General features: G+C 48.8%; 2 protein-coding genes and 1 long non-coding RNA gene across 7 annotated transcripts in view; 1 reads left to right on the top strand and 2 right to left on the bottom strand.

Annotated features, from left to right (window-relative positions):
- Positions 1-1,836, bottom strand: part of PML (PML nuclear body scaffold) — a gene marked incomplete at its 5' end in the record, with an annotated part of 21,251 nt that extends 19,415 nt beyond the window's left edge. Inside the window, one exon of one of the 2 annotated variants that reach the window (XM_081207737.1) lies at positions 1,522-1,836. In XM_081207737.1, the coding sequence (XP_081063863.1) occupies positions 1,522-1,836 (315 nt within the window). Of the gene's footprint in view, positions 1-1,488 lie in introns of both variants that reach the window. The other variant, XM_081207738.1, reaches the window with a different exon arrangement.
- STOML1 (stomatin like 1) lies at positions 1,636-27,227 on the top strand. Of its 4 annotated transcripts, none has more exons than XM_081207853.1 (8): positions 1,636-1,742; positions 4,950-5,181; positions 11,827-11,933; positions 15,085-15,234; positions 15,921-16,124; positions 17,981-18,212; positions 20,968-21,195; positions 26,246-27,227. In XM_081207853.1, exons 2-8 carry the CDS (start codon positions 5,034-5,036, stop codon positions 26,446-26,448), a joined length of 1,272 nt encoding a protein of 423 aa, XP_081063979.1. In that variant the 5' UTR covers positions 1,636-1,742; positions 4,950-5,033; the 3' UTR covers positions 26,449-27,227. The 4 variants fall into 4 exon arrangements, with proteins under 4 accessions (XP_081063979.1, XP_081063982.1, XP_081063980.1 ...); XM_081207856.1 differs by having other exon boundaries at positions 20,971-21,195; XM_081207854.1 differs by lacking the exon at positions 1,636-1,742 and adding an exon at positions 1,769-1,908.
- On the bottom strand, positions 26,588-27,506 carry LOC308594648. Its single transcript, XR_014011519.1, has 2 exons — positions 27,271-27,506; positions 26,588-27,222 (listed from the first exon to the last, which is right to left on the bottom strand). It is a non-coding gene; the product is annotated as an uncharacterized lncRNA (long non-coding RNA).

Consider the following 27,506-nt stretch of genomic DNA (forward strand, 5'->3'; position numbering starts at 1 on the left):
GCAGCTGGATGAGGCCAGTGGCCCATTGAGTTCAGCATCCTGTTCTCTTAGTGTCTGAACAGTTGACTGTGGGATCCTGCAAGCAGGGGGTGAGCCACAGGTTTCACTAGGGCGCCACTCCGACCGCCTGGTCATTTTGGTGGCCTTTTCGGAATCTTTACAATATCCTTTTGGACACGGGTAGGCAAACCAAGGCCCGGGGGCCGGATCTGGCCCAATCACCTTCTAAATCCAGCCTGCGGACGGTCCGGGAACCAGCATGTTTTTACATGAGTAGAATTAGCGCTTTTATTTAAAATGCATCTCTGGGTTATTTGTGGGGCACAGGAATTCGTTCATTTCTCCTCCCCAAAATATAGTCCGGCCCCCCACAAGGTCTGAGGGACAGTGGACCGACCCCCTGCTGAAAAAGTTTGCTGACCGACCAGGGGAAAGAGACGGCGGAAGAAGATTGGAAGAAATTTAAAATTTATCTTAAGAAATATTGCAAAATTAATGAATGTTAAAATGTTGTGGTTATATAAAGTAAGGGAGTACAGCTGTTAAAGATTAAGTAAAAGAAAAGGAAAGGAAAAAATCGGATAAAATTAAGGGGAAGGATTTGCTGAAATAATTTTGGGAATTGGAATGCAGAAAGGGGAGGTATGGGGAAGTCGATGAAGTAAGTTTAAGAAAAAAAGGAGTTGAAATTATACGTGTTTGTTTGTTATTGTATGTATATTTTTGTATTGTGTGTATTGTATGTGTTTTTAAAATTTGTGAAAATTTAATAAATATTTATTTAAAAAAAAGAAAAAGTTTGCTGACCCCTGCTTTTGGAGGATTCCCTCGTTCCTGACCTTTGTCCACACTGGCAGGGGCTGATGGGAACTGTAGTCCAACAGCACCTGGGTACCCAAAGGTCTCCTTCCCCCCCCCCATCTATAGGAGGCGTCACCCAGCTGCACATTAAGAGGCTGTTGCGTCCAGAAAAAGCAGATAAAGTGTGTGTACATGGGAGAACAAAATCCACTCCCCCCCCGCCCCCCATCTCCAGGCACAGAGGCCCCCACCCACCCCCCACAAGGCTCTTGGGCATTATAGGAGGCTGTTGAGTTACGCAGGTCCCGCAAATTCAGCCAAGACCCCACCCCACCCCGATTCTTCGGAGGAGGGAAAGGAATCTAGAGGGTCGGAGAGATCAGGGCATCACAGGGGGTTGGACTAGATGACCCTCAGGGTCCCTCCCGCCTCTACGATTCTAGGGTTCAAATCCTTTCCCCCCCGCCGCCATGAAGCTCCCTGGGTGACCTTGGGACCCAGTCCCTCCTTCTTTCAGTCCAACCGACCTCACACGGTTGTTGTGGGGGGTGAAATGGGGGCGGGGGGAGACCATGTACGCCCCCTTGCGCTCCCCGGCGAGTCAAGACGTGGCGCATCGACGCAATGCATACATAAAAGTTAATGCATGAATAAAAGTTAATGCATAAATAAAACACAGCCACGCACGCAATGCAAAGGAACTCAGCTGAAAGGCGCGACCTGCAGCGGTGTCCGGATCGCGAAGCAGCAACCGCGACTGGGGATGGCGGCGGCGGCTGCGAGGCGTCTGGGTTCACTTTCGCTTTGTCCCTGCGAGGAGGCGGCGGAGGAAGCAGCGCGGGGCTGCCGGGAAAGGAGGGCCCTCCGGGAGGGAGGAGCAGCGCTGGCCCGGCCCGCCTGCAGCGGCATCCGGCTCCCGGGGATTCTTCGCGCCGCTTCAGGTGCTTTCTCGGGGCCAAGCTCGAGGCCCGCGCATGCATTTACCCGGGAGTAACAAATAGGAAAAGGCCGCGCTGCGTCCGGCAGGACTTGCATAGCATCCCAGGGAGCTGCTGTTGCAACGACAAGCCCGTGCAGCGCAGAGTCCGGCGCCGCCGCTACAAGGCTGTGTGTACGTGCGATGGCTTTAAAGCATATATATTTTTCATCGCGAAGGATTCTGGCTACTGTAGTTTAAGGGCTGGGAAGTTAGGGAAGAGTAAACTGCAGCGCCCGGAATCAAAAAGTGGTTGCCTCAGGTTTGCTTTAGAAACGCTACACTGTAGCTTTAGGGTGAACCCCTTTGTTGTTGTTTATTCGTTTAGTCATGTCCGACTCTTCGTGACCCGATGGACCAGAGCATGCCAGGCACTCCTGTCTTCCACTGCCTCCTGCAGTTTAGTCAAACTCATGTTGGTAGCTTCAAGAACACTGTCCAACCATCTCGTCCTCCATTGTCCCCTTCTCCTTGTGCCCTCCATCTTTCCCAACATCAGGGTCTTTTCCAGGGAGTCTTCTCTTCTCATGAGGTGGCCAAAGTACTGGAGCCTCAGCTTCAGGATCTGTCCTTCCCGTGAGCACTCAGGGCTGATTTCTTTAAGAATGGATAGGTTTGATCTTGCAGTCCATGGGACTCTCAAGAGTCTCCTCCAGCACCATAATTCAAAAGCATCAATTCTTCGGCAATCAGCCTTCTTTATGTTCCAGCTCTCACTTCCATACATCACTACTGGGAAAACCATAGCTTTAACTATATGGACCTTTGTTGGCAAGGTGATGTCTCTGCTTTTTAAGATGCTGTCTAGGTTTGTCATTGCTTTTCTCCCAAGAAGCAGGCGTCTTTCAATTTCGTGACTGCTGTCACCATCTGCAGTGATCATGGAGCCCAAGAAAGTAAAATCTCCCACTGCCTCTATTTCTTCCCCTTCTATTTGCCAGGAGGTGATGGGAACAGTGGCCATGATCTTCGTTTTTTTGATGTTGAGCTTCAAACCATATTTTGCGCTCTCCTCTTTCACCCTCATTAAAAGGTTCTTTAATTCCTCCTCACTTTCTGCCATCAAGGTTGTGTCATCTGCATATCTGAGGTTGTTGATATTTCTTCCGGCAATCTTAATTCCAGTTTGGGATTCATCTAGCATGTCTGGAACCCAGGCCAGGCTACTGATACACAATGATCTCTGTGCTGTTTTTCCTGCGCTGCAAGGGGTTGGGCTAGATGACCCCCTGAGATCCCTTCCCATCCTACAGCTCTTTGACTCTGATGCCTTTCATAGCTTGTCAGCAGAAGCTTGCAAGGAGACACTGAGATTTCAAAAGTCGGCATCGGGCTTTAGAAACCCACGTGCTTCCCACAGGCTCTTAATGCAGGGGTAAGCAAACTAAGGCCCCGGGGGCCGGATGCGGCCTAGTCACCTTCTCAATTGGAATTAGTATGTTTTTACATGAGTAGAATGTGTATTTTTATTTAAAATGCCCCTCTGGGTTATTTGTGGGGCCTGCCTGGTGTTTTTACATGAGTAGAATGTGTGCTTTTATTTAAAATGCACCTCTGGGTTATTTGTGGGGCATAGGAATTTGTTCATTTCCCCCCCCAAAAAAAAAATAGTCCAGCCCCCCCACAAGGTCTGAGGGACAACGGCTGAAAAAGGTTGCTGACCCCTTAATGCATCAAAGTCCTCCTGATGACAGAGGGAGTAAGTCTTGCAGCTCCCTGGAATTAAAAAGCACTCACACCCCAGCCTCCTTCCTCTGCTTGTTGTTTGTGTCACTTGTCCAGTGTAACTGATCAAACAGGAAGGAGAAGAGAAGCGCCATCTGCTCTCCTGTGATCAGAGAAAAAGTGTTGAGTGCAAATGTGCTTCTAATGCAAAATGATTTCAACTGAGGTGCAAAATGCATTCATAGTGCCAGTGTGAGATTTCTTGAACACAACTGCAATTGCTGATTGCTCAGGGGCAGAAAATCCAAAAGAAGTACCGGTAAGTGCTTGGGTGGGGATGAAGATTTGAGATTTCTTGTTGACATGGCTACAACTCAGGCTTTAACGCTCATGTTGGAGCTTTTTCCTGCGGATGAGTGGCTAGTCGTTCCCTCTATTTCTAATGTTCAGGCTGTGGGAGCGCTGATATTTGCAGCAGTACAAAAAGCATTTTAAAACAGGGCATTTCATACAAACAAAAGAGGCGTCAAAACAAGGAGATATGTTCCAAGCAGAAACTGCATGCAAACATCTTTCTGCTGATGCTTTGTCTTTTTTTTATAAATATTTATTAAGTTTTCAGAAATTATAAAAACACACATATTACACAATACAAACATACACACACAAAAACAAACAAACATGTATAATTTCAAATCCTCTTTTTTCTTAAACCTTACTTCATCGACTTCCCAGTACCTCCCCTTTCTGCATTCCAATTTCCAAATTTGTTTCAGCAAATCCTCCCCCTTAATTTTATCCAATTGTTTCCTTTTGTTTTCTTTTACTTAATCTTTTTCAGCTGTAATCCCTTACTTTCTATAACCACAACATTTTAACACTCATTAATTTTACAATATTTCTTAAGATAAATTTTAAATTTCTTCCAATCTTCTTCCGCCGTCTCTTTCCCCTGGTCTCGGATTCTGCCAGTCATTTCAGCCAGCCCCATATAGTCTATCACCTTCATCTGCCATTCTTCCAGAGTGGGTAGATCTTGTGTCTTACAATACTTTGCGGTGAGTATTCTTGCTGCTGTTGTTGCATACATAAAAAAGTTCTATCTTTCTTTAACACCAATTGGCCGACAATGCCCAAGAGGAAGGCCTCTGGTTTCTTGGGAAAAGTACATTTAAGTACCTTTTTCATTTCATTATATATCATTTCCCAGAAAGCCTTAATCTTCGGGCACGTCCACCAAAGGTGAAAAAAAGTACCTTCAGATTCTTTACATTTCCAACATTTGTTATCAGGCAAATGGTAAATTTTTGCAAGCTTGACTGGGGTCATGTACCACCTGTAAATCATTTTCATCATATTCTCTCTTAAGGCATTGCATGCCATAAATTTTATACCGGTGGTCCACAACTGTTCCCAGTCAGCAAACATAATGTTATGACCAATGTCTTGTGCCCACTTTATCATAGCTGATTTCACTGCTTCATCTGCTGATGCTTTGTCTTTGCAGAGTTAAAGGATGCAGGGCTCTTTATAATGCACGTAAAGGGGGACAACCAAGAGAGCTACCGGTAACTTGGGAGCTAACCAGAACATGTTCAGCCGGTCAGGATACCAAGCGTTGCCATTAGGAGACACTGACCAGTACCAGCAGTCGGGCAACTGGCCAGATGAACCTCGGAAGGCTTTCTTTCCACCTGGGCACACATGGAACACACTGAAGCTGATGCAGGAGGGAACAGGTAAGTGGCTGGGTTTGAAGATAGGAGAAAAGTCCAACTGGATCAGATCAAAGGTCTGCACCAGCCCTGTCCCAGATAAGCTAATCAGATGCACTGGGGAAGCATGCAAGCGAGAGCCTTCCTTTACTCTTTATTATGACAAGTGAAAAGGATCCAGGGTTCTTAAGAGACCACAAGCTTAACATGAGCCAACAGTGTGATGCAGCAACAAAAAAAGCGGGTGCTATTCTCAGCTGCATCAACAGAAGTATGGTGTTCAGATCAAGGGAAGTAATAGTACCCCTCCATTCCACCTTCGTAAGACCACGGCAGGAATATTGTGTCCAAGTCTGGGCACCACAATTTAAGGAGGGTGGTGATAGGCTGGAACATGTGCAGAGGAAGGTAACCAAGATGATCAAGGGTCAAGAAGCCAAGCCTTATGAGGAATGGTTGAAGGAACAGGGTAGGTTTAGCTTGAAAAAGAGGAGACTGGGAGAAGATATGATGGCCATCTTCAAATATTTAGAGGGCTGTCACATGGAAGTTAGTTTGATCCTGTTGAATGGTTTCTTTAAATGTAAAGGTTCATCATTGTTCCACTCCATGTGTATGTCTTTAAGGGGCCGGAGCAAGGGCCAGAGCAAGATAACGAGACCCAGCTTTACAGCTGTGAAACATAGCAGGTGCTGCTGAGTTGTATTTGATTAAGGCGTGTCAGCATTTGGGTAGAGTATATAAGGAGCAGCACCTAGCTCTCCCATTACCCTGGGGGATGGGTTGGTGGTTGGGTCATGTTTGTTTGTTAATATATTTAGTGTTAATGGAGTTTTTGTTTTTCTTATTAAAACCTTTAAGTATTTTTGAGTCCTTTCTTTTTAATGCATGATCTCCCCAGCAAGCTCTCTGCAGCGTTACTATACTGCAAAAAGCCAACATCTTTGGTTATGGGCCCAGCTGCTGAGTGGATGACTGCATATTTTTGGACTCTGAGAAAGGTTTGAAAACTCCTTCTCCTGTTAGCGTAGTTTTTGTGGGTCTGGAAGAGTTCCAGAATGGTTGACCGGGTTCCTGAAGCTGAGAAGGCTCTGGTCTTCCCACAGCTAACAGATGAGAACTATAATTTATGGTCTTTTCGGGTGGAGGCGCTTTTGACCTCTAGAGAAGTATGGACCTATGTAACTGATGACCCTCCTGACCCTGTAACTAATGCTTGGTCGAAAGGAGATGCAAAAGCCAGGGCGATAATTAATTTGGCAGTCAGCGACCAGCAAGTAGTCTATATAAGAAATAAGAAAACTGCCAAAGAAATGTGGGACAGTCTTGCAGCAGTGCATGTTAGAAAAGAGTCAGCGTCTGCATTGACGTTTTTCAAGCAGCTGTACCAGACGAAGTTGCAGCCTGGTGGTGATTTGGCAGCACACTTGAGACGTCTGGAGGCAATACGCGGCGAGTTAATTCAAAGGGACATGGAGATACCTGATATTCAGTATGTTTTTATCATCCTTTGTTCCCTTAATGAGGACTTTGATGGTATAGCTAGCCAGATATCTGCCGTTCCACCAGCACAATTAACTGTGGAAGGGGTAACGGCAAGATTAATGGGCGAGTTGGATAGAAGGGAGGCTTGTGCCATAAGCACTCCTGTTTCCAGAAAGAATGAGGAATGCCATATGCAAACCTGTGGTGATACAACTGCATTTAAAGCTGCAAAGCATTGTTGGTTCTGCAATAAGCAAGGACATTTTGCAAGGGACTGCAGATCCAAAAGAAAGCAAAGTACTCCCAAGCCTGTTTCTGTTCATCAACCACGGTCGTCAGCCCAGCAGCCAGCATCATATAGTAGAGACAGAAACGAGCCGCGAGCTTTTCACGCTTGGACTAAAGATCGTAAAAGAATTAAAGATGCCAAGTGGAAGTCTTTTGTTATCGACTCAGGAGCATCGCAGCACGTTTGCAACAATCGAAGCTTGTTTATTTCTTTCGAAGAGGAAATTGGTAATGTACACTTAGCCAATTCACAAGTCCTGCAGTCGCTTGGCAGGGGTACTGTTAAACTTGACTCTTTAAATATTACAATAGCGAACTGCATTTACTGCCCGTCAGTGGACAATTTATTATCAGTAAGGTGCTTTGCTCATCAAGGGATAACTGTGCGTTTCTTAAAGTCAATGTGTGAGTTTTTCGATGGGAACAAACGTCTATTGTATGCCCGGGAATCTGATGGTTTATATAGACTGTATTTTCGAACCTACTCCCAATCGCCTATAAATTGCAGAGCAGCACAGTCAAGCCAGGGGTTGAGGAATGTAAGGCCACATTCTGGGTGTATCCACGTGGCGCACAGAATTCTGGGACACCTGAATTTTGCTGATGTAATTAAGACAAAGAATATTGTCAATGGCCTCAACTTAAAACCATGCAAATTCTTTATGCAATGTCTATCCTGTTGCAAGAATAAGATTAAGGTTGCACGCAAGGGTAGGTGCTCAGATAGGAAAGTAACTGAGCCATTTGAACGTGTACATTGTGATTTAGTTGGGCCACTCCCACCATCATTAGGAGGTTCGAAGTACTGGCTTACCCTGATAGACCAGTATAGTAGATATTGTTGGACTTATGCAATAGCTGAGAAGTCCCAAGCATTTGAGAAGTACAAGGTTTTTTGCAACTGGGTAAAAACGCACTTTAACAAACCTATTAAGAACCTGTTTTCTGACCGGGGCGGGGCATTTGTTTCTGAAGATTTTGAGAAATTCCTGGAAGCACAGGGGACTACTCATGAGTTATCTTGCCCCCGAAGTCCATGGCAAAATGGGCTTGTTGAAGTTGTGCAGCGTGACCTGCAGGCAGGGGTTAAAACTTATCTGCACGATGCTAATCTGCCCAAAGACTTTTGGGCTGAAGCGCTCCATGCCTTTTGTTATGTTAGAAATCGCAGTTATCATTCTGGTTTAGATGTCACCCCCTATGAGAAGTTGTTTAAAAAACGCCCTAATCTGAAATACCTACGTATTTGGGGTTCAGATGTAATTATGCATTATCCTGCTAAGCAGAAGTTGGGTGAACGTAGTGTTCAGGGAAAATTAATGGGCTACCAGCAGGGGGCGTACAGAATTTACATACCAGCAACTGGCAAATTTCATATTACCAGAAGCATGATACAAACTGTAAATTGGAATGGGGTTGCTGTTTTCCAAGATACTGATGGTATAAATGATACTGAGGAAGAAGAGGAAGCAGCAGCAGCAGCAGCAGGAGAAAATGGTGATTCTGAATTAATAGAAAAAGACAAAAAGCCTGTTGAATCTGATAATTTGTTTGATTTAAAGTCACAGGCACCCGAGGGGAGGTTAGATTCTCTTGAGTTTTCTGACCGTGAGCTTAGCCTACAGGCACCTCTTCAGTCTGACAATGATAATTTACAACCTGAAACTAGTAGTTCACTCAGTCCCATTAAGTCTGAGGAGTCTGACTCTCCTTCCGGACTGAGACGTTCAGATAGAAAGAAGCAGAAGCCACAACGTTTCGCAGATGAACATTTTAATACTGTGTATGCCAATAAGGTGGTTTTTGAGCCAAAAAGCTACAGTGATGTTCAGAATTTACCTATGCACCAAGCTGTAAATTGGTATAAAGCTATGAACTCTGAGATAGCTTCTTTAAAAGAGCATAACACTTGGTCTCTTGTACCACAAACCCCAGATATGAGACTTATTGATTCAAAATGGGTTTATAGAGTTAAAATGAATGACAAAAATGAAGTTGTAAGGTACAAGCCAAGACTAGTTGCTAGAGGTTTTCAACAAATTCCAGGTGAAGATTATGATTTGTGCTATTCACCAAGTGTAAAATATGAAACAGTTAAGCTTTTGTTAAAAGATGCATCACAATGTGGAAAAGCCCACTACGCAATGTTTCTCTGCTCTTAAGAGAGTGGTAATGTACCTTAAACATACCAAACATTATAGGTTGCAGTTTACATCAAGTATTGACAAAGGTTACACATGAAAAACATGTACAAAGTATGCTTTATGTTTTTGTTCCACAATGATGAACCGCAGGGGAAATGTTGAATGGTTTCTTTAAATGTAAAGGTTCATCATTGTTCCACTCCATGTGTATGTCTTTAAGGGGCCGGAGCAAGGGCCAGAGCAAGATAACGAGACCCAGCTTTACAGCTGTGAAACATAGCAGGTGCTGCTGAGTTGTATTTGATTAAGGCGTGTCAGCATTTGGGTAGAGTATATAAGGAGCAGCACCTAGCTCTCCCATTACCCTGGGGGATGGGTTGGTGGTTGGGTCATGTTTGTTTGTTAATATATTTAGTGTTAATGGAGTTTTTGTTTTTCTTATTAAAACCTTTAAGTATTTTTGAGTCCTTTCTTTTTAATGCATGATCTCCCCAGCAAGCTCTCTGCAGCGTTACTATACTGCAAAAAGCCAACAGATCCCACTTTGGAGGGTAGGATTCGAACCATTGGCTTCAAGTTACAAGAAAAGAAATTCCAACTAAATTCCAGTAAGAGCTGGTCAACAGTGGAATGATCTCCCTAGAGAGGTTGTGGACTCTCTTTCCTGGTGGTTTTTAAGCAGTGGTTGGGTGGCCATCTGTCATGGATGCTTCCGCTGAGATTTCTGCGTTGCGGGGGGTTGGACTAGATGACCCTGGGGTCCCTTCCAACTCTATGATTATGTGGTGTGGATTGGAGATACTGTACTGTTGTCTGTGCTCTGGTAACTTAGGTTAGATTACTGCAACGTGTTTATACATAGGGCTGCCCCTGAAGACAGTTCAGAAAATCCAGCCAGGGCAGAAGTAAGCAGCCAGCTTGATCACTGGAGCAAGTGGTTTGAGCATATTGCACCGATCTTGGCCAAACTGCAGTTGCTGCCAGTTAGTTTCTGGGCCCAATGGAAAGTGCTGGTTCTGACCTATAAAGCATGGGTAGGCAAACTAAGGCCCGGGGGAAGGATCGCGCCCAATCGCCTTCTAAATCTGGCCTGTGGGCGGTCCGGGAATCAGTGTGTTTTTACATGAGTAGAATGTGTCCTTTTATTTAAAATGCATCTCTGAGTTATTTGTGGGGCATACGAATTCATTCATTTCCCTCCCTTCAGAATATAGCCCAGTCCACCGCAAGGTCTGAGGGACAGTGGACCGGCCCCCTGCTGAAAAAGTTTGCTGACCCCTGCTATAAGGCCTTAAATGGCTCAGGGCCACGAAACCTCAAGGACCACCTCTCCTCATATGAACCTTCCCGGATCCTGAGGTCATCCTCTGAGGTTCTTCTTTGTGTGCCTCCACCACTAGAGGTCCAGAGGGTGACAACACGAGAACAGGGCCTTTTCTGCAGTGGCTCCCCGTTTGTGGAATGCTGTTCCCAGGGAGGTTTGGCTGGTGCCTTCATTATACACATTTAGGCACCAGGCGAAAACGCTCCTCTTCAACCAGGCCTTGGGCTGGTTAATATTCTATGGCCTTTTAAATATTTTTGTGCAGGGGTTGTGTTCTGTTTTGTTTTTGTTTAAACTACAGTGGTACCTCGGGTTAAGTACTTAATTCGTTCCGGAGGTCTGTTCTTAACCTGAAACTGTTATTAACCTGAAGCACCCACTTTAGCTCATGGGGCCTCCTGCTGCCACCACGCTGCCGGAGCATGATTTCTGTTCTCATCCTGAAGCAAAGTTCTTAACCCGAGGTACTATTACTGGGTTAATTGAGTCCGTAACCTGAAGCGCCTGTAACCTGAAGCTTATGTAACCCGAGGTACCACTGTATTTATTTGTGCTTTTATCCTGTATCTTGTGAACAGCCCTGACATCTTTGGATGAAGGGAGGTATATAAATTTAATGCATCCCTACATAATAGGGATGCAGGTGGCGCTGTGGGTAAAACCTCAGTGCCTAGAACTTGCTGATCGTATGGTTGGCGGTTTGAATCCCCATGGCGGGGTGAGCTCCCGTTGCTCGGTCCCAGCTCCTGCCCACCTAGCAGTTCGAAAGCACCCTCAAGTGCAAGTAGATAAATAGGTACCGCTTTATAGCAGGAAGGTAAACGGCGTTTCTGTGTGCTGCGCTGTCGCTGGCTCGCCAGAGCAGCTTCGTCACGCTGGCCACGTGACCCGGAAGTGTCTCCGGACAGCACTGGCCCCTGGCCTCTTAAGTGAGATGGGCGCACAACCCTAGAGTCGGACACGACTGGCCCGTACGGGCAGGGGTACCTTTACCTTTTACATTTGGCTGACCAGATGGAGACCCTGCCCTGCCCTTCAGAGGTTCTGCCTTTGGGCTTCCCATAGAGACACTGGGAAGGGCCACTAGATGGGTCACTGGTCCAGGATGCGGCCTTCTTGTGTTCCTCTACCCACACCACACATCAGTGGCGTAGCGTGGGGGGTGCAGGGGGGGCCGGCCGCATCGGGCGCAACATCTGGGGGTTAGGGTTAGGGGGCGCAAATCCACGGGTTAGGGGGCGCAAATTACTTGCCTTGCCCCGGGTGCTGACAACCCATGCTACGCCACTGCCACACATTGACAGCACATAGCTTCCTGGGAACTGGTGAAATGGTGCTGTGTGAGGGGTAAACTATAGTTCCCAGGATTTTGGGGGGGGGGCTCTGTGAATGTGCATTAATTAGTTTGCTTCTCTTTCTTTTCCTCAGATCCCCCTCAAGAGTGTTTGTCATGGGTTTGCCATGGGGTGGTCACCACTTTTGTGTTCCTAGTCACAGTCCTCCTCTTCCCCATCTCGGCCTGGTTTGTTCTGAAGGTAGGAACTGGAGATGGGGAGACCTGACGCCTGTTTGCTTTGGGTGGGCGGGAGGGAGGTTCCAACCAATCCGTTTCATCTCCCTTGCAAACCTCTCTTCTCCAAGATTAGCTCTAATGTAGGTCCCGCATAGCACTGACATTGCTAGTGGCCATCGAGAGGCCTCTCCTCCATTTGTCTAAGGCAGAAATGTGGCATGTAAGAATCGGGTGCAGTCAAACATAACATGGCTAGAGTAGACATGAAGGTTGTCTCAGTCCTCCAGCCAGAACTTCCTGCTTTCTAGGACTGAGACGAAACTTCCGATGTGTAACTTGAGATGGACGTAGCCTCTCCTGAAGTAGAAAGAACCAGAAACGCAGGCTGGCGAACATCGGGTCGGGGCTGCTGATTCTTCTAGATCTGTCAGCAGCCTTTGACATGGTCGATCATGAACTCCTGGACCACCGCCTTGCCGACGTGGGGATCCAGGGCACAGTCCTTCAATGGCTGCGCTCGTTTCTCTCTGGTCGGGGACAGAGGGTGGTGCTTGGGGGGAATTGTCATCGCGCGACTCCTTGGTGTGTGGAGTGCCGCAGGGTGTGATACTCTCCCCGATGCTTTTTAACATCTTTATGCGCCCCCTCGCCCAGCTTGTCCAGAGTTTTGGGCTGGGCTGCCATCAGTATGCTGATGACACCCAACTCTATCTGTTGATGGATGGCCACCCTGACTCAGCCCCAGACACACTGACCAGATGTCTGGAAGCTGTGGCTGGATGGTTACGTGGGAGCCGGTTGAAGTTAAATCCTTCGAAGACAGAGGTCCTCTGGCTGGGGCGGGACGATATGGGATCGAGGGGGCAACTCCCATCTCTTGCGGGGGTGCAATTAGTGCCAGCACCGTCCGTTAAGAGTTTGGGTGTAATCTTCGATACCTCCCTCTCTATGGAGGCGCAGATTACAGCTATAACAAAGGCGGCATTTTTTCATCTCCGCCAAGCTAAGCAGTTGGCCCCTTATCTCTCTCGCCCTGCCCTAGCCACTGTGATCCATGCGACGGTCACCTCCAGACTGGATTATTGTAACTCGCTCTACGTGGGGCTGCCCTTGAGACTGACCCAGAAACTCCAGCGGGTGCAGAATGCCGCGCCGAGACTCCTTATGGGGTCTTCGCTGCGAGATCACATTTATCCGGTACTATACCAGCTGCACTGGCTCCCGGTGGAGTACAGGATCAGGTTTAAGGTGCTGGTTTTAACCTTTAAAGCCCTATACGGCCTAGGACCCTCGTACCTACGGGACCGCCTCTCCTGGTATGCCCCACAGAGAAACCTACGGTCTGCAAATAATAACATCCTGAAGGTCCCAGGCCTCAGAGAGGTTAGGCTGGCCTCAACTAGAGCCAGGGCCTTCTCGGCTGCGGCTCCAATCTGGTGGAATGCTCTGTCGCAAGAGACTAGGGCCCTGCAGGACCTGACATCTTTCCACAGGGCCTGCAAGACAGAGTTGTTCCGCCAGGCCTTTGGTCAGGGCGCAGCCTGACTCCCTCCTCTGGCAACCTGCACAGAATTTTGCTTAATTGGTTGCCATCAATTTGATTTTAATTAATTTTTATAATGAAATATTTTTGGATTATGTGACTATTTGACTGTTTGATTATTTGATTGTTGTTAGCCTCCCTGAGCCCGGCTTCAGCTGGGGAGGGCGGGATATAAATAAAATTTTTTATTATTATTATTATTATTATTATTATTATTATTATTATTATTATTATTATTATTATTCTCTTGTCTCTATCGATGCCATCTTAACAACAGCACTACAGTGATGCCTCGGGATGCGAACAGGATCCGTTCCGGAGCCCAGTTTGCATACTGAACAGAATGTAAGACGCATAGCTGTCAACCTTTCCTTTTTTTTTGCGGGAAATACCCTTATTCCAGCGCCGTTTCCTGCTGCTATCCCAGATTGTTAGATATCCCGTAGATCCTGTAGATCTGCTGATCCCTTATTAGAGCTGCTGATCTCTTACTAGAGCTGCTGATCCCTTATTTTCAAATCTGAAAGTTGACAACTATGGAAAGACGCGACGGCGCGTGCACAGGTCGTGTTTTGCCGCTTCCGCACATGTGCATGACGTCATTTTGAGCGCATGCGCGAGCGGTGAAACCCGGAAGTAACGTGCTCCATTACTTCTGGGTCGCTGTGGAGCGCAACCCGAAAGCGCTCAACCTGAAGCACATTCAACCCGAGGTATGACTGTACTGAAATGCACCTTGGCTCCAGGCCGAGAGAAGAGAAGGGGGCCTTTCTCCCATAAGGAGATAGTCACCACATTTAAACTATGTTCTAACCTTTTAAGTCTGCCTTCCAGGAATCTTTGTGTGAACAGATGATTATTTGTGAGTACAGTGGTGCCTTGCAAGACAAAAAGAATCCGTTCTGTGATTCTCTTCGTCTAGCGGTTTTTTCGTCTTGCGAAGCAAGCCCATTGACGGATTAGCGGATTAGTGCTATTAGCGGCTTTTAGCGGCTTATCTGCTGATCGGATCAGCTGATAAGCGGCTTAGCGGCTTAGAAAAGGGGGGGGGAGGAAAAAACCCCGCAGGAACTCGCAAGACATTTTCGTCTTGCGAAGCAAGCCCATAGGAGATTTGTTTTGCGAAGCACCTCCAAAACGGAAAACTCTTTCGTCTAGCGAGTTTTCCGTCTTGCGAGGCATTCGTCTTGCGGGGCACCACTGTAAACGTTTTATACTTTGCAGAAGACTGTGTAGCGTCTTATTTTAGGAGGAATTAAACGGGGGAAATACCAGGAAATATTTACAGAGACTCTGACGAGTCTGAGCAAGCTATCTGCTGTGTGTGTGTTTAAAAGGGGAATGTTAATTCTGCTGATTTTGTTGAACTTGTACAGACAAGTTGGGATAGGATATCTTAGACAATATATCCCCCCCACATCCCTAAACAATCTCACAAGAAACACCTGAAATATTTTTCAAGCAGAGGTTTGACTTTACTAGATCACTGGGAGCTGCCTTAAACCAGGCCAGACTATTTATATGTTGGGCCCAGTATTGTCTACTCCACAGGGTGGGAATGGAAAGAGCCTTCCTTTCGTTAATATTTGCACCTCTCAGTACTTATCTTCTCTTTCTATTTCCTTTCCAGATAGTGCCTACTTATGAGCGAATGATCATGTTCCGTCTGGGGCGGATCCGAGCCCCCCAAGGGCCAGGGGTGGTTTTGGTGCTGCCCTTTATTGATCACTGGCAGCTGGTGGACCTTCGGACACGGGCCTTCAGCATCCCACCATGCAAGGTGAGTTGCTGCCACCTCGAAAGAAGCTTCTCCAAAGAGTGAGGCTGCCCTGGACACCCAAGGGAGCCGGTTGGGGTGAAAGCTCAGAGCAGTGCAAGAGAAGGGGGGGAGCAGCAGTGGAAAATGAAACTGCCTCCCTCCAATCAGGCCATCAGTGCTGGGGGGGTGGGGAACCTGTTGCCCTCCAGATGTGAGACTACAACTCCCATCATCCCTGACTCTTGGCCATGCTGGTTAGGTCTAATGGGAGCTCTAGGATGAAGGATGCTATTAGGGCAGTGTGGTCCCCAGAGTGGGCAGTAGGGTCCCAGGGGGAGGCAGGTAAGGAGGTGCAAATGATTACCAGGCTTTGAACAGCTTATCAGTTTTGTTGAATTAATTGTGTTAAATAGTTTAAATTGGATTTTGAACAAATGTGCAACTTGTAGATACTGTTTTGAATTTTATTACGTTATTATCTTCCTTAGTGGGTTGTGCAAACCGCTGCTCTGAATAATGTTTTTCTAGAGTGGGGAAAGGGCACCGGGGATGAGTTTTTGGAAGCAAGGAGACAGCAGCCCCCCAAAAGTTTGAGAACTGCTGCTATAAGCGGTTTATTTATTTCCACTGCGCTCGAAGGAATTGCTCAGGGAAAGTTTCCCTGTGAGGATCACAAAGTTCACTGCGACTGTCTCTGGCCTTTACAGCTGACGTCTCGGGATGGAGCGTGGGTCTCTGTGGGGGCTGATGTTCAGTTCCGTGTTTGGGATCCGCTGCTGTCAGTCATGATGGTGAAAGATCTCAACATTGCCACGCGGATGACGGCCCAGAATGCCATGACCAAGATTGTGCTTAAGAAATACCTGCGGGAGATTCAAACAGAGAAGCTGCGGATCGCAGACCAGCTCCTGGTAATAATATCTGCTAATCTCTCTCTCTCTCTCTCTCTCTCTCTCTCTCTCTCACACACACACACACACACACACACACACACACACAGAGAGAGAGAGAGAGAGAGAGAGAGAGGTGAGGCTGGGACTCTGCTTAAAAAAGAGAGAGTGTGTTGGTGTTCTCGCTCCCTAGCAACGCGGGCTGGGTTGTGGGGAGAGAGGGAGGGGAATGCTGGGGGTGGCAGTGAGCAGAAAGAATATCTGCAGGGGCAGCAGGTCATGTGAGGGGGAAAATATGTGGGGCAGAACACACACAAGAGACATGGCTCCTTCCGCCATGGTGAGAAATCCCAAGGCTACCAGGTGATGGGGAACCACACAGATCCCCTCACCGCCCCCTTTGCCCTGGGTGGAACTGTTTGCCCTCCTCCCAAAAGCAGGAGGCGGACCTCTCTTCCTGCTTGGGGAGGAACACTCTGCACATGGTCAGAGGCACTCTGATAAATTCTGATTTTAAAAATACTGTATTTTTCGCTCTATAAGACACACTTTTTCCCTCCTAAAAAGTAAGGGGAAATGTGTGTGCATCTTATGGAGCGAATGCAGGCTTCGTACGGCTATCCCAGAAGCCAGAACAGCAAGAGGGATCACTGCAATAGCCGTGCAAAGCCTCTTCAGGGCATGGGGAGCCTGCTCTGAAGAGGCTTCACTGCCCTGAAGAGGCTGCCCTCCCACTGCCCTGAAGAGGCTTCACGTTACGTTTGCTGAAGCCAGAACAGCAAGAGGGATCGCTGCGCAGCAATCCCTCTTGCTGTTCCGGCTTCTGGGATTCAGAACATTTTTTTTCTTGTTTTCCTCCTCCAAAAACTAGGTGCGTCTTATGGTCTGGTGTGTCTTATAGAGCGAAAAATACAGTATATATCCTTGCTTTCTGGGGCTCTCAGAGGCTGCTGCCCCAGCCGCAAATGGGGCGCAGTTGGTATTATACGCTGCCCCTCCATATCCTTCCAGAGGGGTCTCAAGCATGCTTGCGTACTGCCTTGTCTCCCTGGCAGTGCCCTTTGCCTGGCTACGGTAGCCCCACTCTGAGATGACACCTTCCTTCCTTCTCTCCCTCCCTCCCACATGCCCTTCCCATTCATTCCCTTGCCAACTGCGTGAGGGAGCAGATTATGCACCCCCTCGCCAGCTGAGACCATGCTCCCCAGATCCCCAGGCAGGAACACCTCCCCTCCACACACATACAAACACCCCAGCCCTCTCTCAGGGCGCCATGTCCCGCTCACCCCACCACCGGCACTCTAACCCCCCAGAGCGCAGCACAGAGCGGGAAGGAAGGCAAGGAGGCTTGGCTGGAGAAAAAGGAGGAAGAGGAGGACAAGATGGCGCTCCTCAGGCTTGGCCGTTAAGACCGGCAGCGGCTGCTTCTCTTGCTGCATCCAAGGCTGTGGAGAAAGGCTTTTTTTTCTCGGCCTGCAATCCACGAGAAACAATCCCGCAATTGACTCCTCGGTTGTGATCGACGTGTTGGACATGCCTGGACTAGATGACCCTTTAGTTCTCTTGCAACTACAGTTGTACCTCGGGTTAAGTACTTCATTCGTTCTGGAGGTCTATCCTTAACCTGAAACTGTTCTTAACCTGAAGCACCACTTTAGCTAATGGGGCCTGCTGCGCTGCCGCCACACGATTTCTGTTCTCATCCTGAAGCAATGTTCTTAACCCGAGGTACTATTTCTGGGTTAGCGGAGTCTGTAACCTGAAGTGTATGTAACCCGAGGTACCACTGTATACAATTCTACAATTCCATGAACACCTGCAGGGTCCCAGTTTCCGCATGCCCTTGATCTAAATCCCCTGCCTTCTCTTCTTTCTAGGTGGAAATCAATGACATCACCAGGTCTTGGGGCCTTGAGGTGGACAGGGTGGATCTGATACTGGGAAGCGTCCTCCAGGCGTCCCAGGAGAATGTCCCACAGGCGCCGGGCTCAAGGCCTCCGATCCCAGGACTGGAAGGTCTGGACAGCACCATTCAGCAGCTGGCTCTTCAGTTCTTTGGCAAGACCCTGGCGGCTGCGGCCACCCGTCCAAATGGAGATTTTGAGACAGGTGACCACATGTCAGCTCCCCAAGCATGACTTAGTAAAATAATAATATTAATACCGTATTTTTCGCTCTATAACACGCACCCGACCATAACACGCATGTAGTTTTTAGAGGAGGAAAAGAAGAAAAAAAATATTCTAAACGAAACAGTGGATGTATGATTTTTGTGGTTCATGCTGTGGCCACAGACATGTGATCTGACGGTGAGTTTGGGGTAGCCCAATGCAAAAATCCTGAGGATCCATGTGGATCCATGCTTTGTAACCACGTTTTTGCACCACTGCGGCCCCAGGCAACAGTGGGTGCGTGATTTTTTTGGTGCAAGCTGTAGCCATGGAGATGCTATGTGATCTGCTGGTGAATTTGGGGTGACCCGTGTAAGCGGCTCCTCTCCTCTCCCGCTTTGCTCCTTTAAAGCAAGCAGGCTCTCTGTCCCTCTCTCCTCCCCACTCAGCGGCTCTTCTCCCGCTTTGTTATTTCAAAGCAAGCCACGGAGGAGGGAAGGAAGGGGAACCATGGATCCTCTGCTCACGACTGCAGCAGATCCCCCCGCCATCCGTAGGCATTCGCTCCATAACACGCACAGACATTTCCCCTTACTTTCTAGGAGGAAAAAAGTGAGTGTTATGGTGCAAAAAATGCAGTAATTTCTTAGGGCAGTCAGCCCTTAATATTTATCCCTAGTCACTCCTTAGTATAATACCATTGTAATACAACAGTGTAGTGTTAGGCTTGGATTAGGGAGACCTCGACTGGAATCCTTGCTTGGGCCATGACGCTCATGGGGCAACCTTCGACCAGCTTGCAACAAAAGACTGTAGGAGCGTGCTGGATCAGGCCAGTGGCGCCTCTAGTCGAGCTTCCTGTTCTCACAGGGGCCAGCCATAGGACCTGTGCCCTGGCCTCTTAAGGACAGGTAAAGGTTTCAAAGGTTAGCCCCATCAGTTCTTTCTGACTAGATGCCTGTAGGAGGCTCCAAGCTTAAGAGCCCTCTCCCCTCCTTGTGGATATTTTCACCCCCTCCCATTGCAAGAATCTCCTGACAATGTTTTCGGAAAGGAGGGGGCGGAAACTGCTCTTCCTGCCTGACTCTGTGGGAGTCTGAGTGTTATCTATGTAGCAATTAGATGGCTGAGTGAGAGCTGTAACACTCATGCAAGCCAGTACAGCTCTGGAGGTGAACGGGATCTGTTCCGGAGCCCTGTTCACATCCTGAAGCGAACACAACCCACGCAGGTCGCGATTTGCCGCTTTCGCGCATGCACGTAACGTCATTTTGAGCATCTGTGCATGCGCGAGCGGCGAAACCCGGAAGTAACACGCTCCGTTATTTCTGGGTCGCCGCAGAGCGCAACCCCAAAATGCTTAACCCGAAGCTACTTCAACCCGAGGTATGAATGTAGCTCTTTAGTTTTAGTTTGCGGTAGCTATTAGAAAATAAAGAAGTTATGCTTAACAGCTTTCTTCCGTGTTGTTCATACTCTGCTGAGTTTGGTACTTACAACTCACAGTTGTGGGTCCAGTGCACTTAGACCTGATTTCCAAAAGTGGAAGGTCTCTGGAAGTGTGATGAAGAGCCAGTGTGGTGTAGTGGTTAAGAGCGGTAGTCTCGTAATCTGGGGAACTGGGTTCGCTTCCCCGCTCCTCCACATGCAGCTGCTGGGTGACCTTGGGCCAGTCACACTTCTCTGAAGTCTCTCAGCCCCACTCACCTCACAGAGTGTTTGTTGTGGGGGAGGAAGGGAAAGGAGATTGTTAGCTGCTTTGAGACTCCTTCGGGTAGTGGTAAAGCGGGATATCAAATCCAAACTCCTCCTCCTCCTCCAGTTCGCCCAGCCCAGTCGGGGCAGAACCAGTTGTTGAGCCCAGTCGTTGGCATTGGCTCAAAGGCGTACTGACACTCTTGTGGTTTCCAGCAACTGCTACCCAGACGCGTTTACTGCCTTCAACAGTGGAGACATGAGCTCTACCACCTTTTCAACAAGCCTTTTAAAGAAGAGATCTTTCCCAGTATGTGTCGGAATTGTTTTCAGATGTGCCACTTGTGTGTGGAAAACCCCCGAGTTCCTTTGTCGGGAGGAAGGTCGCAATATGGATTCGATAATGATAAGGATCATAATTCATTAATACCACTGTCTGTCCGTAGACAATGGCCATGCTCTCTGGGGCTGATGGTAGTTATTCTGCATCTGAGAGCCAGTGCAGTGTAGTGGTTATAGCATGGGTAGGCAAACTAAGGCCTGGGGGCCGGATCCGGCCCAATCGCCTTCTAAATCCGGCACACAGACAGTCCAGATATCTGTGTTTATACATGAGTAGAATGTGTCCTTTTATTTAAAATGCATCTCTGGGTTATTTGTGGGGCATAGGAATTCGTTCATTATTATTTTTTTTCAAAATATAGTCCGGCCCCCCAGAAGGTCTGAGGGACAGTGGACTGGCCCCCTGCTGAAAACGTTTGCTGACCCCTGGGTTAGAGTGTCGGTTGAGGACCCAGGACAAACCAGGGCTCAAATCCTCCACTCAGCCATGAGTGGGTGACCTTGGGGCCAAACCCTGCCTCTCAGCCTAACCTACCTCCCAGGGTTGCGGTGGGCATTCAGTGAGGAGGAGAAGGAGGGGGAAACCATCTATGCAGCCTCAAGCTCCTTGCAGGAAAGGGTGGGATATAAATGCAACAAATAATTATAAGCTGGAGGAGGGCCCTGCTTTGGCCACGCCTGCCATAACCTACGTACCAATTGCCCTTTTCCTCCAGCAGAACATGTGGAGGTAGAGAACGAGATGGAGGAGCCACCGCACGCTGTCCACACAGAGCCAGGCGGCAGCAGTGAAGGAAGGAGGTTTAAAGCTGAGGAGCACCTCTCTGCGTTGGAGCGTTGCTTGTCTGAATCCTTAGTGAACCAGGTCAAGGCTTGCTACCAGATCAATGTCCGGCTGGCCAGTGGAGCAAAGACTACCACTTATTTCATTGATCTCTCTTCAGGTCAGTTTCTGTTGTTGAATGAAGCCATTGACAAAGGCCCTCTCCTGTGGGGCTTCCCTCACTCATCATCTGGAATGTGCCGTCAGTGCAGAATGCTGCAGCACGATTGCTGACAGGTGTGAGGAGGCCTTGCCAGCATAGAACACCTGTGCCCAGAGATCTGCAGTGCCTGCTGATTGGCTGTTGGGCCAAGTGGGACAAGTACCTACGAGATCTCATTGCCCCACATATGCCCACTTGACCGCTTTGAAGGGCCCTTTTGCCAGGGCTACATGATGCCCATTCATAAGAAGTCGGTCTTTGGAACTCCCTGCCTCTTGACCCCAGGCAGGTGCCTTTGCTGTCTCTTTTTGGCATCTGCCAAAAACATTATTGTTTAGACAAGCTTGCACCCAGATGCTTAGGAAGTTGATATGAGTTTTAAGCTGTTTTTAGCCTATTGTTGTTTTAACTTTTTGAAAGCCTTAATTTGTTGCTGTTTATTTTTCCTTGTCGATAATTTTATTGTTTTCTCTTTGTTGGGTGTTTGTTGTTTTTTACAATCAAGCAATGTGTACATTTTGGGAAGTACCGTATTTTTCGCTCTATTGGACGCACCGGACCACAGGACGCACCTAGTTTTTAGAGGCGGAAATCAAGGAAAAAAATATTATCCCCCCCCAGCCCCAAAGAGCAACGGACAGGCTGCATGCAGCCTGTCCACTTCTCCCAGAGCTTCTCGGGGCTGCGGGGGAAGCCCGGGTTACCCCCCCCAGCCCCAAAGAGCAAAGAAGCCAAGACAGCGCACGGGATCCATGGCCGCGCAACCTCTCCAGCCAGGAGCTAAACCTCTCCAGTGCAGCTAAAGAAGACAAGGCAGCAAGCGCGATCCATCCCGCTCACTGCCTTGGCTTCTTCTTTAGCCTTGCACAGCATCTTTAGTCTTGCGCAATGGGATGGATTGCGCCCGCTGTCCACCGGGGCTGGACTAGATGACTCCTGGGGTTCCCTTCCAACCCTGCAATTCTATGACCTCGGAAGGTGTTTGGGGTCTCCACCACTGGAGGCTTTTAAGCAGCGGTTGGGGGACCATCTGCCTGGCGTTCTTTAGCTGTGATTCCTACATTGTGAGGGGGCTGGGCTAGATGACCCTTGGGTGGCCCTCCCAACTCTATACAGTCCTACAGTTCTGCGGCAGGAGATCCACAGCCACTTCACACAATGCCCACTCCCAATTTGTACCCCCCTACCTGCCACACTTCCCCCACCCCACTTAAGCTGAGGGAATTCCTGCCCAGAGAAACTCCCAGCAATCAAGGAGGAGGAATCCGCTGCAGCCGTGAGCAGCGGTGGATCCATGGTCCCCTTCCTTCTCTCCTCCGTAGTTGCTTTGAAGCAGGAAAGTGGGAGAGGAGCTGCTTACACGAGTGTAAGCTGCTCCCCTCCCACTTTGCTGCTTCAAAGCAATCACGGAGGAGGGAATCCGCTGAAGCCTCCAGCAGGGGAGGATCCATGGTCCCCTTCCTTCCCTCCTCCGTGGTTGCTTTGAAGGAGGAAAGTGGGAGAGGAGCTGCTTACACGAGTGTAAGCTGCTCCCCTCCCACTTTGCTGCTTCAAAGCAATCACGGAGGAGGGAATCCGCTGAAGCCTCCAGCAGGGGAGGATCCATGGTCCCCTTCCTTCCCTCCTCCGTGGTTGCTTTGAAGGAGGAAAGTGGGAGAGGAGCTGCTTACACGAGTGTAAGCTGCTCCCCTCCCACTTTGCTGCTTCAAAGCAATCACGGAGGAGGGAATCCGCTGAAGCCTCCAGCAGGGGAGGATCCATGGTCCCCTTCCTTCCCTCCTCCGTGGTTGCCTTGAAGGAGGAAAGTGGGAGAGGAGCTGCTTACACGAGTGTAAGCTGCTCCCCTCCCACTTTGCTGCTTCAAAGGGAGCCCGGGAGGAGGGAATCTGCTGCAGCCTCGAGCAGCGAAGAGGATCCATGGGTCCCCTCTTTCCTTCCTCCGTGGTTGTTTTGAAGCAGGAAAGTGGGAGAGGAGCTGCTTACACGAGTGTAAACTGCCCCCCTCCCACTTTCCTGCTTCAAAGCAATTACGGAGGAGGAATCCGAAAGTGGGAGAGGAGCTGCTTACACGAGTGTAAGCTGCTCCCCTCCCACTTTGCTGCTTCAAAGGGAGCCCGGGAGGAGGGAATCTGCTGCAGCCTCGAGCAGCGAAGAGGATCCATGGGTCCCCTCTTTCCCTCCTCCGTGGTTGCTTTGAAGAAGGAAAGTGGGAGAGGAGCTGCTTACACGAGTGTAAGCTGCTCCCCTCCCACATTGCCGCTTCAAAGCAATCACGGAGGAGGGAATCCGCTGAAGCCTCCAGCAGCGAAGAGGATCCATGGTCCCCTTCCTTCCCTCCTCCGTGGTTGCTTTGAAGCAGGAAAGTGGGAGAAGAGCTGCTTACACGAGTGTAAGCTGCTCCCCTCCCACATTGCCGCTTCAAAGGGAGCCCGGGAGGAGGGAATCTGCTGCAGCTTCCCCCACCTCCCGCAGAAGCCGTGCGCTCTTTAAAGGGGCTGTGCGACTTCTCCTGGCTTTTCTGGGAGGTGGGGGAATTCCCCCACCTCGGAGAAAAGCCCGCAGGAGCCGCGCAGCCTTTAAAGAGGGTGCCGCTCTTGGGGGCTTTTCCCCCAGGAGGGAGAAGGGACTGCTGCAGCCAGTCACTCCCTTCTCCCTCCTAGAGAAAAGCCCGCAGGAGCGCACGAAGCTTGTGTGCGGCTCTTGAGGGCTTTTCCCGCCTGCCTCCCCCCTGCATTCGCTCCATAGGACGCACACACATTTTCCCTTGCTTTTTAGGAGGGAAAAAGTGCGTCCTATGGTGCGAAAAATACGGTAGGTGATCCTAAGGCAGCACATTGTGTCCAGCCGTTGGGCTTCTCCACCGACAGCACTGAGAAGGTCTACCAAGCCTCTGAAAACCGCCATGTTGGGCAAACCCCAGGGGGCCCACCTGTTAGTTACATCACATGAGAAACGGCCAATCTGAGGTGGCCATTTGGGTCCTCGGGATCTGCCAGGGTGGGGTGGAGTTGGGATCATAGAGTCTGGGCGTAACAGTGTTCTCTGTGTTAAATAATAATAATAATAATATTTATACCCTGCCCATCTGGCTGGGTTTCCTCAGCCACTCTGGGCGGCTTCCAACAAAAGATTAAAAATACATTAAAACACCAGTCATTAAAAACTTCCCTAAACAGGGCTGCCAGAACAGAGCAGTGTTCACTGCTCAGGCAAAAGAGGGAATGTGCAAATCCTAACGTTGACATTGTGAGTTTTGTATTTTTTAAAGGTGCATTCTGCAGAAGGCAGAGTAGACTTTCTTGGCTGCTGTTCCGGAGGAGAGGGCTAGAACCCATGGGTGGAAATGTCAGGGGAACAGAATTCACCTAAACATTAGGCGGTGACCTGGTTCTTCAGCTGTGATTCCCACATTGCGGGGGGTGGGACTAGATGGCCCCTTAGGGTACCCCTTACCTCTACAATTCTATGATTTTATGATAGAGACACCTCCCCAATAGTGAGAGCTGTTTGACAGGATGGGCTCTCCTTTGCTGGAAGTAAATAAATAATTAAATAATAACTAAAATAAATAAATAATAACTAAAATTTATTTGTATCCCGCTCTCCCCAGCCAAAGCCAGGCTCAGAGCGGCTAACGTCATATAAATTAGACAATATGCATAATACAATATACAATATGCAAATAAAATAACATTCAACATTAATTAAAACAATACAGAATAATATTAAATATCAGCATATCAAAATTAAACAGAAATCCACTCAACAGCTACAGTAAGTAATTTCGAAACTCCTAATTTCTAAGTAGTTAAAGCGGTGTGAAATTCTCTTTGGGGGGGTGGTTCAAGTTTTGTATTTTGATTTTGTTCTGTGAAACGCCCTGAGACCTCCGGGTATAGAGCGGTATGTAAATTCAATAAATAAATAACAACAACAACAACAACAACAACAACAAACAAACAACAACACAGAGGCCCACAGCAAACTCCTAGTTTATTCAGTAAAGCATTACTGGACACAGTCCAAAAATCCTGTGGGAGCATTTCTGTTAGGACAGGCACTAATCTGGCAAAATATACATCATGTTAGCTGTTCAATCCTCTCTCCAACCGTTTCTGCCAGCCCAGCTCCCTATCCAACCACAGTCCCTGGAAACCCTGACTCAGCCTGACTCATGTTAGAACTGGAGTTGTTTTTCACTTTAGCATTTAGCCGTTAGGTTCATCCTAAGCTAGTTCTTGCCAGCTAGCGTTCTTGAATACAGTGGTGCCTCGCAAGACGAAATTAATTCGTTCCGCAAGTTTTTTCTTCTTGCGAGTTTTGCGAAGCACGGTTTCCCATAGGAATGCATTGAAAATCAATCAATGCGTTCCTATGGAGACCCTCCGGGGACAGAGGGGAAGCGCCGCTCTGTCCCCTCTTTTGAAGCAAGGGGCGGAGAGGAGAAGATCGCTTCTCCCCCTTGCCGCCCCTTGGTTCAAAAGGGGTCTGGGGAGAGAGGGGAAGGCGCTGCGCCTTCCCCTCTGACCCCGGAGCTTGCGGGGCTGGCAACGGGGAGAAGCGATCTTCTCCGCACCGCCCCTTGCTTCAAAAGAGGTCCGGGGACAGCGGGGAAGACGCGCTGCGCTTCCCGCTGTCCCCGGAGCTTGCGGGGCAAGCTTCGTTTTGCGAAGCAAGCCCATAGGGAAATTCGTCTTGCGAAGCAACTCGAAAACGAAAAAACCTTTCGTTTTGCGAGTTTTTCGTCTCGTGAGGTATTCGTCTTGCGGGGCACCACTGTATGTGACACCCTCCTCACGGATAATGGATTTAACCAAAATTCCATGTCAGCAGAGGGTATCAGTCAGGGATGCTGTAGTTAAAACACTGCCCTGAAGTTCCTGCCCTGGACTAGCAAACCTCCAACAAATGTTCCTTTTCTATTATTTAGTGAACACCGGTTTCAAGAGCTGCTGTCCTGATTTGAATTCCTAGGCCTACTGGTCTTCCTCCCTTTTTCCCCCTGCAGGACGAGGGCGAATAGGCCCTGGGCCGCCCGACCACAGTCCCGACGTGGTGTTGGAAGTATCTGAGAGTGACCTGGAGGCCTTCATTCTGGGAGAGCTCCATCCTTTGAATGCCTACGTCTGCGGGAGGCTTCAGGTCCATGGAGACCTGAGTGTAGCTCTCAAGCTGGAAGAGCTCTTCAAAGTTATGAAGCAACGAAGATGAACATGTTGGGAGTCCAAGAGGAGGAATCATTCAGTTTGCTGCCTAAGGGTTACCGTATTTTTCACCCTATAGGGCGCACCGGCCCATAGGGCGCACCTAGTTTTTTTTGGGGGGGAATAAAGGGAAAAAATTATTTCCCCCCCCCCCAGGCGCGGGGCTGGGGTGGGGGAAGCCCGAGCTTCCCCCGACCCCAGCCCCCAGAACAGGCTGCTATCCGCAAGCCTTGGGAGCCCGGTGGGAACTCCCGCCAGGCTCCCAAGGCTTGCGGAGAGCTGCCCAAAGCCCGGGGTGCGCTCCGCTGCACTCCCCCGGTTTTGGGCTGCAGGCTGCTGTCCGCAAGCCTTGGGAGCCCAACGGGAACTCCCACGGGCTCCCAAGGCTTGCGGATATCTTCCTGAAGCCTGGAGAGCGAGAGGGGTCGGTGCGCACCGATCCCTCTCGCTTTCCAGGCTTCAGCGAAAGCCTGCATTCGCCCCATAGGATGCACACACATTTCCCCTTCATTTTTGGAGGGGAAAAAGTGCGTCCTATAGGGCGAAAAATACGGTAATTCTGTGCTCAGGAAGCCAGCTTAACCTAGGTGGCGGGAAGGTGTTGCTTAGCAACCAGACAGAGTGGCATGATGCTTACTGGCGTAGCAGTTCTGAGGGAGTTTTAACTCTGTATGTTAGTTAAGCGTCTCCCTGCCTGAACTAAGAAAGACACAGCCTCTCTTCCTTTCTCCACAAATGATACCCAGGTTTTTTCAGTTTTCTCAGTAAAGTGTCATCAAGACTTTTCTCTCCGCCCTCTTGTCTACGTTATTGAAGTGACTTTACTAACAGAACAAAGCCTGTGTAGTTATTTGAGTTAGTTCTAGTGCAACAACCAGACTGTGGACTGAATCCAGGTATGGGGGTCATGTGTTTTGTGTGATGGAAACAATTGTGCAGGATCCCCAGTGTATTTTCAAACTCCACAAAGTGCTGCTTATGACCTACAGAGCCCTAAATGACTTCGGGCCTGGCTGTTGGAAGGGCCACCTTTTGCTGTACAAGTCTGACCTATTAGTAGTATTG

This window comes from Podarcis bocagei (genome assembly GCF_964188305.1).
Source record: "Podarcis bocagei genome assembly, chromosome: 9".
NCBI classification, from domain to species: domain Eukaryota; kingdom Metazoa; phylum Chordata; class Lepidosauria; order Squamata; family Lacertidae; genus Podarcis; species Podarcis bocagei.

What these genes read in the sequence shown, in the direction of transcription:
- STOML1 (XM_081207853.1), top strand. Translation starts at nt 5,034, where the DNA reads ATGTTCAGCCGGTCAGGATACCAAGCGTTGCCATTAGGAGACACTGAC. An exon ending in GGATCGCAGACCAGCTCCTG is followed by an intron (nt 16,125 to 17,980) that starts GTAATAATATCT and finishes TCTTCTTTCTAG; the next exon opens with GTGGAAATCAATGACATCAC. An exon ending in AAATGGAGATTTTGAGACAG is followed by an intron (nt 18,213 to 20,967) that starts GTGACCACATGT and finishes CTTTTCCTCCAG; the next exon opens with CAGAACATGTGGAGGTAGAG.